At 49.6% G+C, this 14,795-nt stretch overlaps 1 protein-coding gene across 7 annotated transcripts in view; it reads right to left on the bottom strand.

Moving 5' to 3' along the window:
• Positions 1–5,763: 5,763 nt before the first annotated feature.
• The window catches only part of LOC130370998 (calcium/calmodulin-dependent protein kinase type II subunit gamma), a 29,516-nt gene continuing 20,484 nt past the window's right edge, over positions 5,764–14,795 (bottom strand). For 2 of the 7 annotated variants that reach the window (XM_056576581.1, XM_056576583.1), the window contains 9 exons: positions 14,351–14,434; positions 12,426–12,470; positions 12,100–12,145; positions 11,789–11,869; positions 9,921–10,067; positions 9,040–9,115; positions 8,805–8,899; positions 7,529–7,765; positions 5,764–6,608 (listed from right to left, as the gene is read on the bottom strand). In XM_056576581.1, coding sequence (XP_056432556.1) covers positions 7,533–7,765; positions 8,805–8,899; positions 9,040–9,115; positions 9,921–10,067; positions 11,789–11,869; positions 12,100–12,145; positions 12,426–12,470; positions 14,351–14,434 — 807 coding nt within the window. In that variant the 3' untranslated portion in view covers positions 5,764–6,608; positions 7,529–7,532. The remainder of the gene's footprint in view (positions 6,609–7,528; positions 7,766–8,804; positions 8,900–9,039; positions 9,116–9,920; positions 10,068–11,788; positions 11,870–12,099; positions 12,146–12,425; positions 12,471–14,350; positions 14,435–14,795) is intronic. The other 5 variants (XM_056576584.1, XM_056576586.1, XM_056576585.1 and 2 more) reach the window with 3 other exon arrangements.

The raw sequence follows: 14,795 nt of genomic DNA, 5'->3' as shown, positions 1-14,795 counted from the left end.
AGAGTTAGGGAGAGAGTGAGGTAGAGAGAGAGAGAGAGAGAGAGAGAGAGAGAGAGAGAGAGAGAGAGAGGGGTAGGGAGATAGAGAAGACTTAAGATAAAAGAGGTTTCTACAGTACAAAACGGTAGAGGAGGAGAACAGCAGAGCAACAGGAGGAGGGACAGTGAGTTCTGAATTCATCTTCATCAGTCTCCATTACCTTTAAGCCGGGATGCGAGGAGACTAGTGGGAAATGAATGCATTATGGGTCAGTGCACTAAAAGGGCTTTTAAAAAAAAAAAGTACAATATTCACTGATTCAGGCTTGACTGAGATATAAAATGTCAGCATGCTTTATCTGCATCGCTAATGAATTGATCAAATACAACAATATATTTTAAGAGGGATTTTCCAAAACAGAAAAGCAAATAAATAACACTTGCAGTACGGACCACTGTAGGTTTGCATTTAGCCTTAAAAAAAACAATGAAATAGAACAAGCTAACATTCATTGTATATCGCGGATGTATCTTAGATTACACAGAGTCCAAAAGTCTTTGCCTCCCTCATAAGGCGCTCGAGTGAAAGGGTTGTGGGTGGTGAGTAAGCCACACCGGGAAAACCAGTAAAAATAGAATATTTAACAGTGGTTTTCCTTCTCAGGCTGTCCTGATTTTTTTTTTTCTGTGCCAGTGTTCATCGCTCCTCTTCACAAGGTCTTCAGCGATTTCCGCATACCAAGTCTATTAGCTGTTGAAGGCCATGGGATTAGGTTTGGGCTTTTTCGTCCTTAGGTTCTACTACATGGGTTTTAGGTAGAGTAGTACAAGGTGCATAGATAGATAGGTAGACAGGTAGATAGGTAGGTAGGTAGGTAGGTAGGTAGGTAGGTAGATCATCTGGTTGGTAGTGTAGACAATGAGTGTAATGCATCCATTCTTGCCTTGAATAGAACTGTTAAAGTGAATCGGTGTCTGTTCTGTTGTCATTTCTGTTTTCTGGACAGGTGCGTGATCTCACCAGTAGATGGCGGAAATATTCTATTTTTACAGGGTCGTAGCGTGGGTAATATGGCTCTAATTGTTAATTTTTTTATACTTTGGTTATTCGGATGGACATGTGTGCCCCAAGAAAATTGTGCATCATCGCGTTGTTCAGCATCTTGTAGCCTCCGTCAGTCCGACCTCTAGGTCTAATGCCTGTTTTTTTATAATCTTGTACATAAACTAAGCCATTCGCTCATCCTCTTTGAGACCAATTTGTGTTTTATGAACTTAAGCTCCTGCTGTAAATATGTCTGTTGTTATAAAGTGCTGTGAAGTATGCCTTCTGGATCTGTATTGCATTCATTCATTGTACCGCGTTGTGACGTGCCGAATCATTATTAAATTATGGTGAAATGCAAAGCTCGATGGAAGCTGTCTGGCTGTTTCTTTGATGTCAGCGATTCCCTCCACACGTGTGCTGCCTTGCATTCAGCGTTTCCAGCTGATAACTATTCAAATTGGTTTTCAAATCGTATTAAATGAGAACCGAAGTTAACCCTGTGTCACGATTAGGCTTCGACCGATTTCAATGTTGCAGTCGCAGCGCGTTGAGTTTATTCTAGCTGAGTCCAATGTGAATGTTATGATCTCAACTGGGTAATCGCCATCCAAACCAAGTCGAACATTTTGTCTCTCCGATAATTATTAGAGTAGGCTACTGCATGAAGGTCCGCAGTGCATTGGACAAAATGTCCCACAATGACAATATGCGGGTTTTGAAAAAAATATGCATACAAAGCATATTATTGTTTTCCCGAGAAAATGAAGCATAAATCTGCTTAGTCGCCCAAGAGCCCGTTAAATCAAGGCTTTTGTCTGAACCGCCTTACAATTCCCACATGTGCAGCTCTTTCCTGGGATATGTAAACCGCTGTTTAACGTGATTAACAATTGTTCATTGTGAACAATGTGTTCGACACCAGTGTAATGGCATCAGTGCTATATAAAGGCACAAAGAAAGCAAGTGAATTACACAGAGAGCTGCATTTAACTTAACACGAAAACCTACTCTGCAGTAGGCCTATCACAGCGTGAGGCCAAACGACGAAAATACGTTATAACGACAGTCTGATTTCATAAGGTCTATGTCATTCCTGCCCTCAACTCTTAAGTATCTGTCTGTCCGTTCCAGCCTCTGCGTTGTGTTTCTGTACGACCTACATCAGCTAATTGGCTCAAAGATTTTCCAATGAGAATGCTTTTTTTTTTAATGTAAAAAACATTTAGTCATACCACTTTAATTCGTTACATTAAGTAAGCCTAAGCATGGTCTATTATCTACAAGCTTGGGATGTCAAACGTTGTGAATAGCATTTCCATTCGTTTTCGTGTCTTGCCAGCATTCTGCATTCCCCCAATTTTTTCCCATGGCCTTCAGCAACGAAGGTTGTGTGCTTGGCCACACACACACACACACACACACACACACACACACACACACACACACACACACACACACACACACACACACACACACACACACACACTCACGCATAACCATCTGGTACCAGGCCAGGGAGGGTGAAGGGAACCCAGGCTGAGCTCCTAGATGTGTGAAGGCAGCAGAAGAGCTCAGTTCCAGGGCATCTCAATGGCTCTCTTGGGTCAGCTTGGTGGGACTCGGGTGCGAATAACCTCTTGGACTCTGTGCTGACAGTGCTCATCAGCACAGAGGAAGGGACAGCAGAAGACGATGAAGATGAATGTTCCACTCTGATAGTCACGTCCGGCTCATTGCATGAGGCAAGACATTACACACAAATAGAGATCAAATGTGACATCAGAAACTTCCTTCAGTCCAACGTCTTTCGAAATCTATTGGGTGTGTGCGTGCGTGGGTGGGTGCATGTTTTACTGAGGCGGTCTCATTAATCACGCAGCAAAAATAACTAGGGGATCTGACCTACTTCTGTGACACACACACAACCTTAAAATAATCTTCTAAATGAGACCACAACGGAGCCTTAAATAAGGATAAAGCATTATTCAACCCTGCTGCGGGCTGATGCAGCTGAAACAGGACGCACTGCACCGTCAGAGCCGCGAGGCAACACAGACCCAGGATCAGATAAAGTTCAATGAGCAGGAGTCGCAGGACCTATTATAAGGCCACCGTTTTTATATACTAGAGTAGAGGAATTGTGCAAATGTGTCAATGTAGTTGATTATCGATTATTATTGACGGGGGGGGGGGAAGGGTGCACCATTTTGCCACTTGCTTGAGGAATAATTGTGCAGGTAATTGTAAACGTCCAGGTATTAACATTTCAACTGGGAATATTAAGAACACCAATAAATAATTATTTGCATTCACATTAATCATACACACTTTTCAACATTTGCCCCATGTCCGAATTCGTCATCTTTGTCAGAACCCCAAAAAACAAAAACAACCAAAGACCAAGAAGAGAACAAACCACAAAACGAGAGAACAGCCCAGTGCTGAAATAGTATTTTTATTAAATACTTTCAAGATCCAAGTTTTTGAAGAATAACAAAGCTATGATGAAGACCAACTAACACTCAGACAAACACTTGATAGTTGTCAATTCATGGTTGTATTTCAGTGTACAACATGATCATGCAAAAAAACACCAGCATCCACATGGAGGCGGCTGGGGACGGAAGCGCAGCCCAATAGTATATCATTACAACGCAGGGAAAAAATACTAACATCAAGGGCCTCAAACCAAGCTACGGCTCCTCAATCCTTTAGTTGATATATAGATTTTTTAAACGTATTTTATTTTTTTATTTTTCATGTCACCTATTATTTCAACATTCTGGATGGAGGCGGCTCTCGTTTCAAAGATGCAAATATTGTTATATATTAGAAACGCCATCCCCTGTCCTTTTTAATAAGGCAGGAACATGGCGGAAATGCTTAACTGAAACATGCATATAACTAGGTCTCCCGGTCTGGTGGTGCCGGGTTTTGAAACCAGCACCCCTCTCTCTCTCTCTCTCTCCCTCCCTCCCTCTCCCTCTTTCTTTCTTCCTCGTTCTCGCACTCTCCCTCTCCCTCTACTGAGCAGGCAGAATTCTCAAAAAACTCCCGGGGTCGACAACAGAAACATTTAACTGAGCCTTAATTCATCTCTGATCATAATTGTTAACCTCGATCCAAACTCCCTTTTATTTTGTGCGGGTGCTTAAGTGCAGGTTTGTGTGTGTGTTTGTGTGTGTGCGGTTGTGGGTGCGGGTTTTTGTGTGTAGGTGTGTGTGTGTGTGTGTGTATCGGTCTGAGGGAGAGTGCAGAACTCTAGCTTGGCAGAGCGTTATATTACAAAAAACTGCAAAAGAGACAAGTTCAACGGCGACGACGACGACGAAAACAAAAGACAGAGAAACGGAACAGAGAAAACGACAATCCAGCAACGAGTGAAAACGACAAGAGGAGCTAGTACAGACCAACGAAGCACTACGAGAGCAACAGGGTCAGGGGACATCAGAGGAGCGATGGGAGGGGGGGGCTGGTCGAGACTCACGACGGACGGAGGAACGGACACGTTGGATTAGCACAGAACGACCTCGCTGTCCCGCACACACCACCGAGCTCTGGTGCGGATAGGCAACAGTTCCCCTCCCCACGTGCGTTTGGTATAGACAGGTATGCACGTGTGTGTGTGTGTGTGCCTTTTGTGAACGACTCACAAAATACAATATATTTTTCAGGAGGGGGAAGGGGGAGGGGGGCTGGGGAAGCAACGACAGAGGTTTCCACTCGGCTGGTCAAACAGCACGAGGGTACACCGGTTTTCCCTTTAAAAGTCAAATGATCACATCCTCCGAACACAGTGAAGTGGCCATGGGACAAAACGTGGCAACTTGTGCGCGTGTGTGTGTTTGTCTGTATATATGTGTGTGCGTTTATGTTTGTGCAGCCTGAGTGCAGACGTCCGTAAGGGACTCTGGGTGAAGTTAAGTCTGGGAAAGTATCCCCAAGTACTTTAAATCAATCGTAAATTACCGGCATCTCAAGTCCGGTTTACCGAGGAAGAGAGCGTTGGAGCGCATCAGAAAGCTCCCGATCGACCACGTGTTACAAACAGTTGCGGCTGTTTGTTTTGTTTACTTTTGTTAAACAAACAATGGGGGGGGGGGGGGATGGGGGACATTGCAGGGTACCATCGGCTAAATCCCACAGCCGACGCACAGGACAAGAGTCTCTTGGATGCATGTACATATATTACACTTTTCTCTACATTTATCTATACAGAAGACACTGCATATACACAGTGATAACAGAACGGGACGTCAGTTCCCTTGAGAGCCAGAAGCAGAGGAGGGGGACAGCCGTGGGGGGTGAGGGGGTTAAGAGGAAAGGTTTGGGGGGAGGAGGACATGGGGGCAAGGAGTTTGGGGTTAGGTTGAGGAGAAGGCAAGGAGTTTGGGGATTAGGGTGGATATGGGAAGGGGGCGAGGGAGAGTGAAGGAGAGGTCGCGGTCAAACATGCAAATCGCAGACGCCATACCCGCCGCAGCCTCTCCTTGCGCCGCAACACATGCACGCCCTCGCTCACAGCGCGGCGCACCGGGCCGCTCCAACACTTGCACGATAAAAGTCCCCGTGTGGAAAAAAAACGAAAGAACGGAAAGGAACAGAAAGCTTGCTTAAAAAGTAGTTCAGGCAGACGCTAGTTTTTAAAGAGGAACGCAACGGGGACGCTAAAAACACAATAAAACACACGTCCATCTCACACCCCGCCACCCGCCCCCTCCCACCCCCACCCCCACGTCAGCACCCCTCGACAGAACAGCACACGGAAAAACACACATGAGTACACAGAAAAAGCGTAAAGTTCTACACTTTGGTGCTTCATGTCGTTGATATCAAGCTTGCTCGTTTCATTCCGGTTAGTTTCTCCTGCTGACTCCGTTCCAGTCTGACAACAACCCCCCCCCCCCCCCCTCCCCCATGCCAGCTGGACTGCTTACCTAGAGGAAAGCATCCCTACGTCATATACACATCAAAATGCCGGTACCCAGCACAGCGCCGTCTGCCCCTGGGGTCCACTAGAGACCCCCCCCTGCTGCGGGTGCACGGTTAAAATCCCAGTTCGGCTGCCGCTGCCGCCAATCTCTCCCCCCCCCCCCCCCCCCCCTCGTCGCTTCTCCCTTTTTTTTCTTTTTTTTTAAGATAGTAAATATAAATGCTTGGTTGGTTGTGTTTTGGTGATTTTTCTGGTACAGCTAGTCATAATTAACAATATATTCATTACTCATACTCATAAACTGTCACAAGTTCAACTGTAAACGCTGTCTCCCCCAGGGTGTCTCGTCTTGCACGGGCAGAAAAAAGATGGCCGCCGGGGGAGGGGGGTCAGAGGGCTAAGGTGCGCCCTCCGGTCAGGCGCCAGTTGCATGCATCATCCCATGGGGGCGGAGTCTGTGTTCGGCCGGCCCCCAGCAGGTCAAAGGAGGGACTGGGATTGGTTGGTGTCGTGGAGAGGGATGCAATCTTGCCCGGCCGGGCTCCTAGGCATTAGCCAATCCACGCAGAGGACGGGCCCCTTAAACACACTCGCCGAAAAAACTGCCCCCCAAAAACGCACACTCCAGTAGACTGGAGCCTCTGGACTACTGTGGGGGGGGGGGGGGGGGGGAGAGAGAGAGAGACAGAAGCTGGTTGGACGCTGCACACGCACCTCTAGTGTGGTGGTGTTTTAAAAGGTGCTGTAGGTGTTACGTTGTAAGCTGTTTTCTGAGTGTCATGAGTTACAAATGGCCTGGCCATCAGATTAGTGAGTGAAATACGCTGTGAGAGTATTCCACCACTTCCTCTCTGTGAGCCAATTTAGTTTTGGGATTATTCCCGGATCATTACTGGACAATCAGGTCATTTTTAAAGGACCACCCAACACTCTCATTGAGTGAGTCCCTGTCCACTGGCAAAATATGAGAGAGTGTGGCTACTAGATGTGAGGGGGTACTATATGTGAGGGGGTACTATATGTGAGGAGGTACTATATGTGAGGAGGTACTATATGTGAGGGGGTACTAGATGTGAGGGGGTACTAGATGTGAGGAGGTACTATATGTGAGGGGGTACTATATGTGAGGAGGTACTCTATGTGAGGAGGTACTATATGTGAGGAGGTACTATATGTGAGGGGGTACTATATGTGAGGAGGTACTATATGTGAGGAGGTACTATATGTGAGGAGGTACTATATGTGAGGGGGTACTATATGTGAGGGGGTACTAGATGTGAGGGGGTACTATATGTGAGGGGGTACTATATGTGAGGGGGTACTATATGTGAGGGGGTACTATATGTGAGGGGGTACTATATGTGAGGGGGTACTATATGTGAGGGGGTACTATATGTGAGGGGGTACTAGATGTGAGGGGGTACTATATGTGAGGGGGTACTATATGTGAGGGGGTACGTTGTCTATGTTTATGTGCATGCTCGTTGGTACGTATGGGCTCATTGGTAAGCGCGCGCGCGTGTGCCCGTGTGTGTTCACGTGCACGTGTGTGTGTGTGCGTGCGCTCACCTGATCACTGGAGCGGCGCGGCCGGGGCCCCTGAGCAGTGGAAGTGCACGTTGAGCCACTTGCCGTCGCGGCGGTGCCACACGCGGGTCTCCTCCGACTGGCTGGAGCGCGGGCGGCCCGTGGAGTCCAGGAACTGGGTGAGGCGGATGTAGGCGATGCACGCCGCGTCCTCGCCGATCAGGTGCACGTGGGGGTTGAGCAGAGTGGTGTGCACGGGCTTGCTGTTCTTGCTCAGCACTGCGTTAGGGACGGGGACACACACACACACACACACACACACACACACACACACACACACACACACACACACACACACACACACACACACACACACACACACACACACACACACACACACACACACACACACACACACACACACACACACACACACGAAATGCGACAATGGTTCACAAAGGGAGAGTGGCTCGGAATGGACGGTCTGTAGAGGCGGACGGAGCGGGTATCGTCGGTTTGATTTAGTATTAGTGCCGTGTTTTAGTATTATGACAACTTCTTGACCAAAACACAAGTTCTGACACAGCAATGCGGTTGTGTGGGTTTATGTTTCACGGATGGTCAAAAATTAATCAATGTAGGGTAGTTGCGCTTCAACAGAGCGAAGGAGCAAGAAGGATTACTTTTTCATAATACCTAATTGAGTTATCCTTTATGGAAAAAGTGTCAGACCCCACACTCATAACGGGGCTTAGTCACCTGGCGGCCATCTTGGCTCCAAATGCTAGCTCATCGGTTCTAATATAAGGAACAAATGTCTCTCCCTAACAAATTCCTCTGTTGGTGCCTTCCATTGCGCTGCTGTATGACGTAGCGGGCCCTCGGTTCCACCGACGGACGCTAATCCTAGTTCTGGACGTTTATTTAGGCTGCATAAATAAAACCTTTAGAAAGACATTTAAAGTAAATGACGACATATTTTTCCTCATATTGTGTTATTTCAATGCGTTGATTAGTAGCAAACAAAAAGTCTAGTAAGCACAATCTTCTAATCAATCAGAAGCCGCCGCCTCATACAGCAGCAAAATCGAAAGCAGTGCCAGAGGAATGGGTTACCGACAGTGGAACCGTTCCAACTCCCGGCTATGGTTTAGACCCAAGATGGCCGCCGGGTGACTCAGGGTGTGTGTCTGTGTGTCTGTCTGTGTGTGTGTGTCTGTGTGTGTGTGTCTGCGTGTGTGTGTCTGTGTGTGTGTCTGTGTCTGTGTGTCTGTGTGTGTGTGTGTATACATTGATGTGCAGAAGAAGGAAGACTCACAGTTCTCAAAGTAGAACTTGTGGAAGTCCATGCCCTCGACCAGGTTCCCTAGAGCCTCAGGTTCAAAAGAGGTGAGCCCAGGATCACAAATCCTCCTGAGAGCGTGAGACAGATGGAGATTGTGAGAGAGAGAGAGAAACACATACATTTAAAGAGGGATTAGATGTAAATAACCCGCCAAAACAAAAAAACATCCGATTACCACCAGCTGCATGTGATTGGGAATCTAACTCACGTGTAAGCATCAAAATCGCCATTATTGACCGCCTCAATCAGCTGCTCTGTTATCTTGATTATCTCCTGTTTGCGAGCTGGAGGGAGGGAGAGGGAGAGAGAGAGAGAGAGAGAGAGGGAGAGAGAGAGGCACGTTGAAACAGTGCAAGGCAGACCCAGATGGACATTGAGGAGCGCGAGACAAACGCCGAATAGTTAAACACGTTGATGTGGATGTCCTGGTTTACCCTCTACACTCCCCCCCGCCCCCCCCCCCCCCCCCCCCCCCTGCTCACCCTCTCATTACTCATTCCGAACGAGACCTACCCTGACCGCACGTCGCACCCTCTCATCCTGCAGTGTGTGAGCGTGTGTGTGCGCGGGTATATGCCGAGGCGTGCGTGTGCGCATGCATGCCAGAAGAGAAAGGGACGTCTGCCGCGCCATCGCCTGCACGGGTGCACACGAGTGGGCGCCGCAGACGAGAAGGGATGAGGAGCGAGCGAACGAATGAGCGGACGAGCACATGTGCTGATAGATGTCGACAAGGGTGTGTCCTCTGAAGGCCTTCCTCGGTCCACTAATGACTTCAGCCGCCTAACAGACCGAAGGCGCCTCTCCGCTTTCATCTCTAACAAGTTGGAAAATGCACACCCACCCAGAACCTCAGTCAGGGACAGTAGAACTAGTTAAGGCACACACACACACACACACACACACACACACACACACACACACACACACATAGCCGAGTGTTGCTTCTAGTTGGCACGCCCCCCCCCCCCCCCCCCCCAACCCACACCCTCAGTCAGGGACAGTAGAACTAGCTAAGGCACGCACACACACAGATGGACACACACACACACACACACACACACAGACACACACACACAGTGGTCTTACTCAGCTGCGTGTTGGTCTTAGCTGGGACGGCGCTGCCCCCTAGTGGAGCCGCGTCGGGGGCAGACTGAGCCTGCTCTGACTCGGGGTAGGAGCTGCTGTTGCCCGTGCTGTTCCATGCCATGCGCTTTATGTCATTCGGCGGAACAGCTGGAACACACAGTGGCATGGTCAATGGGCAACACACACACACACACAAACACACACACACACATATGCATGCATCACACCCACACATGAAGACACAGCCATGCATCTATGCTACAAAAACATGTAGGACACAAGACACAGAAACATGGAAGCTCTGCACACCAAACTCAACGGGGGAGGGGGGCGGGCCACGACAACATAACTGGAAAAAACGACCAACAACCAAAAGGAGAATAAACATGGGGTTAGCAAGCAGCAGGCAAGTCATTTCAAGTCAGTATGGGTGTTAATTTCCCACCAGTCACACACAGTCACACACGTGGGAAAGTAGGAGACACAGAGCGGCATGTAGCCAAAAAGCAACAGACGCAAGACTCCGCCTGCAGCAACACCAGCGCATGTGGGCACACGCCAGCATGTGTGCTGCAGCGCACGAGTGGCCAAGTGTGGCGTACGGGAATGCATCGGGGTCGTTTCACAGCCTGTTCACCTGTTCTACTCAAATACATGTTTTCCTCGGAACCGAGTGTAGAGGGGGAGGGACATTTTGGGAGGGAAGGGTGGAGGGAGGGAGGGAGGGAGGGAGGGAGGGAGGGAGGGAGGGGGAGAAGGGCAGAGATGCTGCAGTGCATCAGACAGGGCCAGTGATTAAAGCCACCAGCAACAGACTCGAGGACGGAGCCGTTCGTCTCCACGGACGCGGCTACAGTGTTTTGGTGCAGCGTGGCCAGGGAGCCGTGGCCGACCCGAGGAGGTGAATGACATTGCTGGTCAACTAACGATGGCGTCGTGCAGACGTGAACGATGCACAGAACACACAAGGCTCGCCGGGCACTAGTTGGTCACCGTGGCAAAAGGGAATACGATAAAGGAACGTTCAGGGACTCCTCACTCATCAACATCTGAGGATTAAACGATCAATACGGAGGCCCACGGGGTTTGCCCAATCAAAGGCCCGGCTTTTAAGTCCCTTTGGCCCTAATTGGCCAATTATAACAGCGGGTGTACACATATTTATTTAATTGGACACATTTACCCGGCCTTGGTTTACCAAGTGTGTGATTGTCAACTAACAATGACTGTCTCCCTCTCTCTCTCTCTCTCATTAGGGTGACGACATTGCTTGGTTTTCCCAACAACCAGAATCACTAGCCACTGAGTAGAAGGTCGGTATTCTTTAAACTAGTTGCGTCATGCCGGTGGACACTGTTCTCTATGTCCCATGTTTACAGAAGACGATCAGTTCTAAGATTAGGGACGGCTGCCATCGTGTAGCAGGACCAGGACCATGGAAACAGGATAAGAGGCGCCGGGAAGGATGCAAAGACGAGGAAAGGGGAGGAGAGGAAGGGAGGGTCACGAAGGAGGTAAAAGGACAAGGACAGAGCAAGAGAGTAGAGAGTCAGTCTGGCCAAGGGGAATGTGTGTGTCATGGTCAGCTTGCAGTGCTTCCAGCAGGGACACAGGGAATCTCTCACTCACACACACACACACACACACACACACACACACACACACACACACACACACACACACACACACACACACACACACACACACACACACACACACACACACACACACACACACACACACACACGACATTGGCTCTCCACGGTGGAGTGTGGGTGGGTGGGTTGGGTTTGGAGTCCATTGTCACAGAAAGGAGAAGGAGGGGAATTAGGAGGACAACTCTTTGCCAGGGTTGCAGACAGACTTACTGGCAGGTGAACTCTGGGATGAGGAGAGGAGGAGGGGCATCTCCTCTGTGGCACTGTTCTGACTCAGCACCGAGCTGTCCGCTAGAACACACACACACACACACGCACAAACAAACGCAGCACGACACACACACACACCCCACACATTTAATAGTGGGAGAGGCACATGTTGTATCTCACCACACACATGGTGGTCTCTACTACAACGTATTACTACCGACTGTCAAGTATGCACAAGATATGACTCTCAGAGTCAGGGGATGGGGTAGGGGCGCAGGGGGAGAAGAGAAGGACTACAAGTCCCAGCGTACCCTTCATCTCCTCCTCGTCATTGGTTGCATTGCTCTCCGTTGATCCCTGAGAGAGAGCGAGGGCGGGGGCCAGAGAGAGAGAGACACAAAGACAGAGAGAGAGAGAGAGACAGAGAGACAGAGAGACAGATAGAGAGAGAGAGAAAGAGAGACAAACAGCAAATTAGAGATAGCGGAATTAATAGCACATATTGACCCAGTAGTCCAGAGAGTGGTTCAGGTGACAGGGTGGATTACCTTTTTCAATTCAACTAATAATAATAATAATAATAATAATGCCAACTCAAATAATATCCAATACACTGAACAACAACGGCTCCCCTCACCTTGACACCGTCGGGGGGGTTGTGGACCACGGTGCTCTGGGATTCCTGAGGGGGTCACGGACACACCAGTTAATGTGTGTTACTACATGGTGGGGGTGGGGAAGGAGGGGAGAACAGCAACTATGGATCCCCCTTAGCTGCACGGAACCTCACCGATGAGGTCAGGGTTTAAAAATATATATTGAGTACCCGCCCTTCCCCCCCCCCCCCCCCCTTCCGATCCAGGAAACTCGGGTCGCTGAGGAATACAGCCTTAAACGGGACTAGACAAAACACACCACTGTCACCACCGGGAAATTCAGCGCATGCCAGCAATGCTCGTGAATAGCCCGCGACAGGCTGGTAAAGGCGGCTGGATGACGGGAACGCTGAGGTCACGCCGTCGGAATGCCGGAGAGGTCAAGAGTGGAGGAGTTTGGATTGGGAACGCTGCCCTACTAGCCTAGCCTGCTTTTAAAGACAGAGAGAGTGCGCCGCCAGCGGAGCGTCGTGTGTGTCGGAGTGGGGAGTGCTCAGGGGGATTAGGCACACGGGATGCAGCCGGGACAGATGGGCGAGCGTTGCGTACAGCGGGGGCAGGGGGAGGAGGAGGATACGCAATGTGCGGTAACAATGTGCACGAGATGTACAAACGCAAGTGGAGCTGTGCTCCATGCGGGACGAGGCCGGGCGGAATAAGATCAGCGTTTCACAACAGAGGCTCGGGTTCCGAGCATTGGAATATAGTCACCTCGCGGCCATATTAGCTCCCACCGAATGTGGTTCAGTTCCACCCCACCCAGCTAACAAAGATGGATCCGATACGGGCCGCTAGGCGAATAAGCCCCATCGGGTGAAAAACTATTCAAGGAACACCTGTACTTGAAGTACAGAAATTGGCCACGTGGGGAATGAAGTGTGGGGTGGTAGAACATAACTAGGTTAGAAATGGTTATGGGGAGGGGTTTTCATGTGGTTAAGGTCAGGGATTACGGATGTAGGAAAAGCAATATGTCACAGGGAAATGGATGGCGGTATTGCGCTCGTGTCGTAGCTTCGGCATGGGGGGGGGGGGGGGGGGGGGGGGGGGGGGTTGGAGGAGGGTCTGTAAGGTAGCACTCGTCCCATAGCCGTTGGCCATTGATTTGGTATCTCGTAACATTTGCAAAAAGTCAGACAATAACAAATATAAAACGGTTGCTTCCTGCCGTATTCAAACACCGGAGCCACTCGCCCTGCCCCCGGCCGCCCAGTCCCATCCCCAGGATGTGATGCCGCTCCTCCAGATGGGTCTTAAGATACATCAGCAGGTCTCCGGGGACCTCCCTGCTACTTGAGCATGACAGCATCCTCACGGCGGAAAGCCTTAACGAGTCAACCACGGCGATGTACTATAACTCATCATCATAAACGCTTCATTAATATTGAACAAACCGAACCGATCGTGACTTATAGATTTGATTTAAATATTCACATGCTACATAGTAGTAAATTATGATTTAAGAGCGCGAAGCATGGCCTCAACGGCAGAAGCCAAGCATATCGGTTGGGTCTACATGGTGTTATTAAGAGTTTGATTACTTTAGAGTAACGGATATACCGTTGATTGGACGGTGTAGTATGAAAACATCCTATGCGTAATACTGCGAGTGTATCCGTTATTTTCATAAGTGGACACAATGGGAATCAAGGCCCTCGCACTACTTGGGTTATTGGCCGTGCTATCAAGCAGCATGGTTGCTAGTAGGTTTGTTGCTAGTAGGTTAGTTGCATTGTGGTTAGCCAAATAACAATCCATTGAAGGTCCAGAAGAGGCGGGGGGGGGGGGGGGGGGTGCTGGTGGTGTAGCGGGTTAGAAAGAAAGGCCAGCCATGACTCTACGGCGCTACTCGTGTTAGAAGCAGGATGGGGTTAGAAGAGGGGGAGGTGGCGGCGGCCTACTGTACCATCTGGGAGTTGGTTCCCATGTTGCTGTCTTTCAGGGCATTGATGGCGCTCACTATACTGTTCTTACTGTTGTTGGTCGAGGGCTGGGGGTGCGAGGCGGTGTGCACAGAGAGAGGAGGGCGGTGTGGGGGGGGGAGGGTAGAAAAGGCACAAATGCATTAGATTCGCACAGCATTTAGGAAAAGATGTAAAAAGGGAGGGAGGGTGAGTGGTGAGTGGGTGGGGGGTGGAGGACGGGTTGGTGGATGAAGGTGGGTGTGGGGGGGGGGGGGGGGGGTTGAAGGTGGGTGGGTGGGGCTTAGGGGTTGGGCCTATGTTGGCCGGAGCCCCCTGGTGCTGTTGGGAGCAAAGTGAGTAAATGGCAGGAGCCAAGTGGTGAGTGTAGCAGAATGGTCTTCCGGACCATCCTCTTTACCGCTCCACTAACTCTTCATGACTGGGCCA

Source organism: Gadus chalcogrammus, chromosome 18 (assembly GCF_026213295.1).
Source record: "Gadus chalcogrammus isolate NIFS_2021 chromosome 18, NIFS_Gcha_1.0, whole genome shotgun sequence".
NCBI lineage: Eukaryota > Metazoa > Chordata > Actinopteri > Gadiformes > Gadidae > Gadus > Gadus chalcogrammus.
The sequence above is the reverse complement of the archived record's forward strand: the minus strand, read 5'-3'. Positions and strand labels throughout refer to the sequence as shown.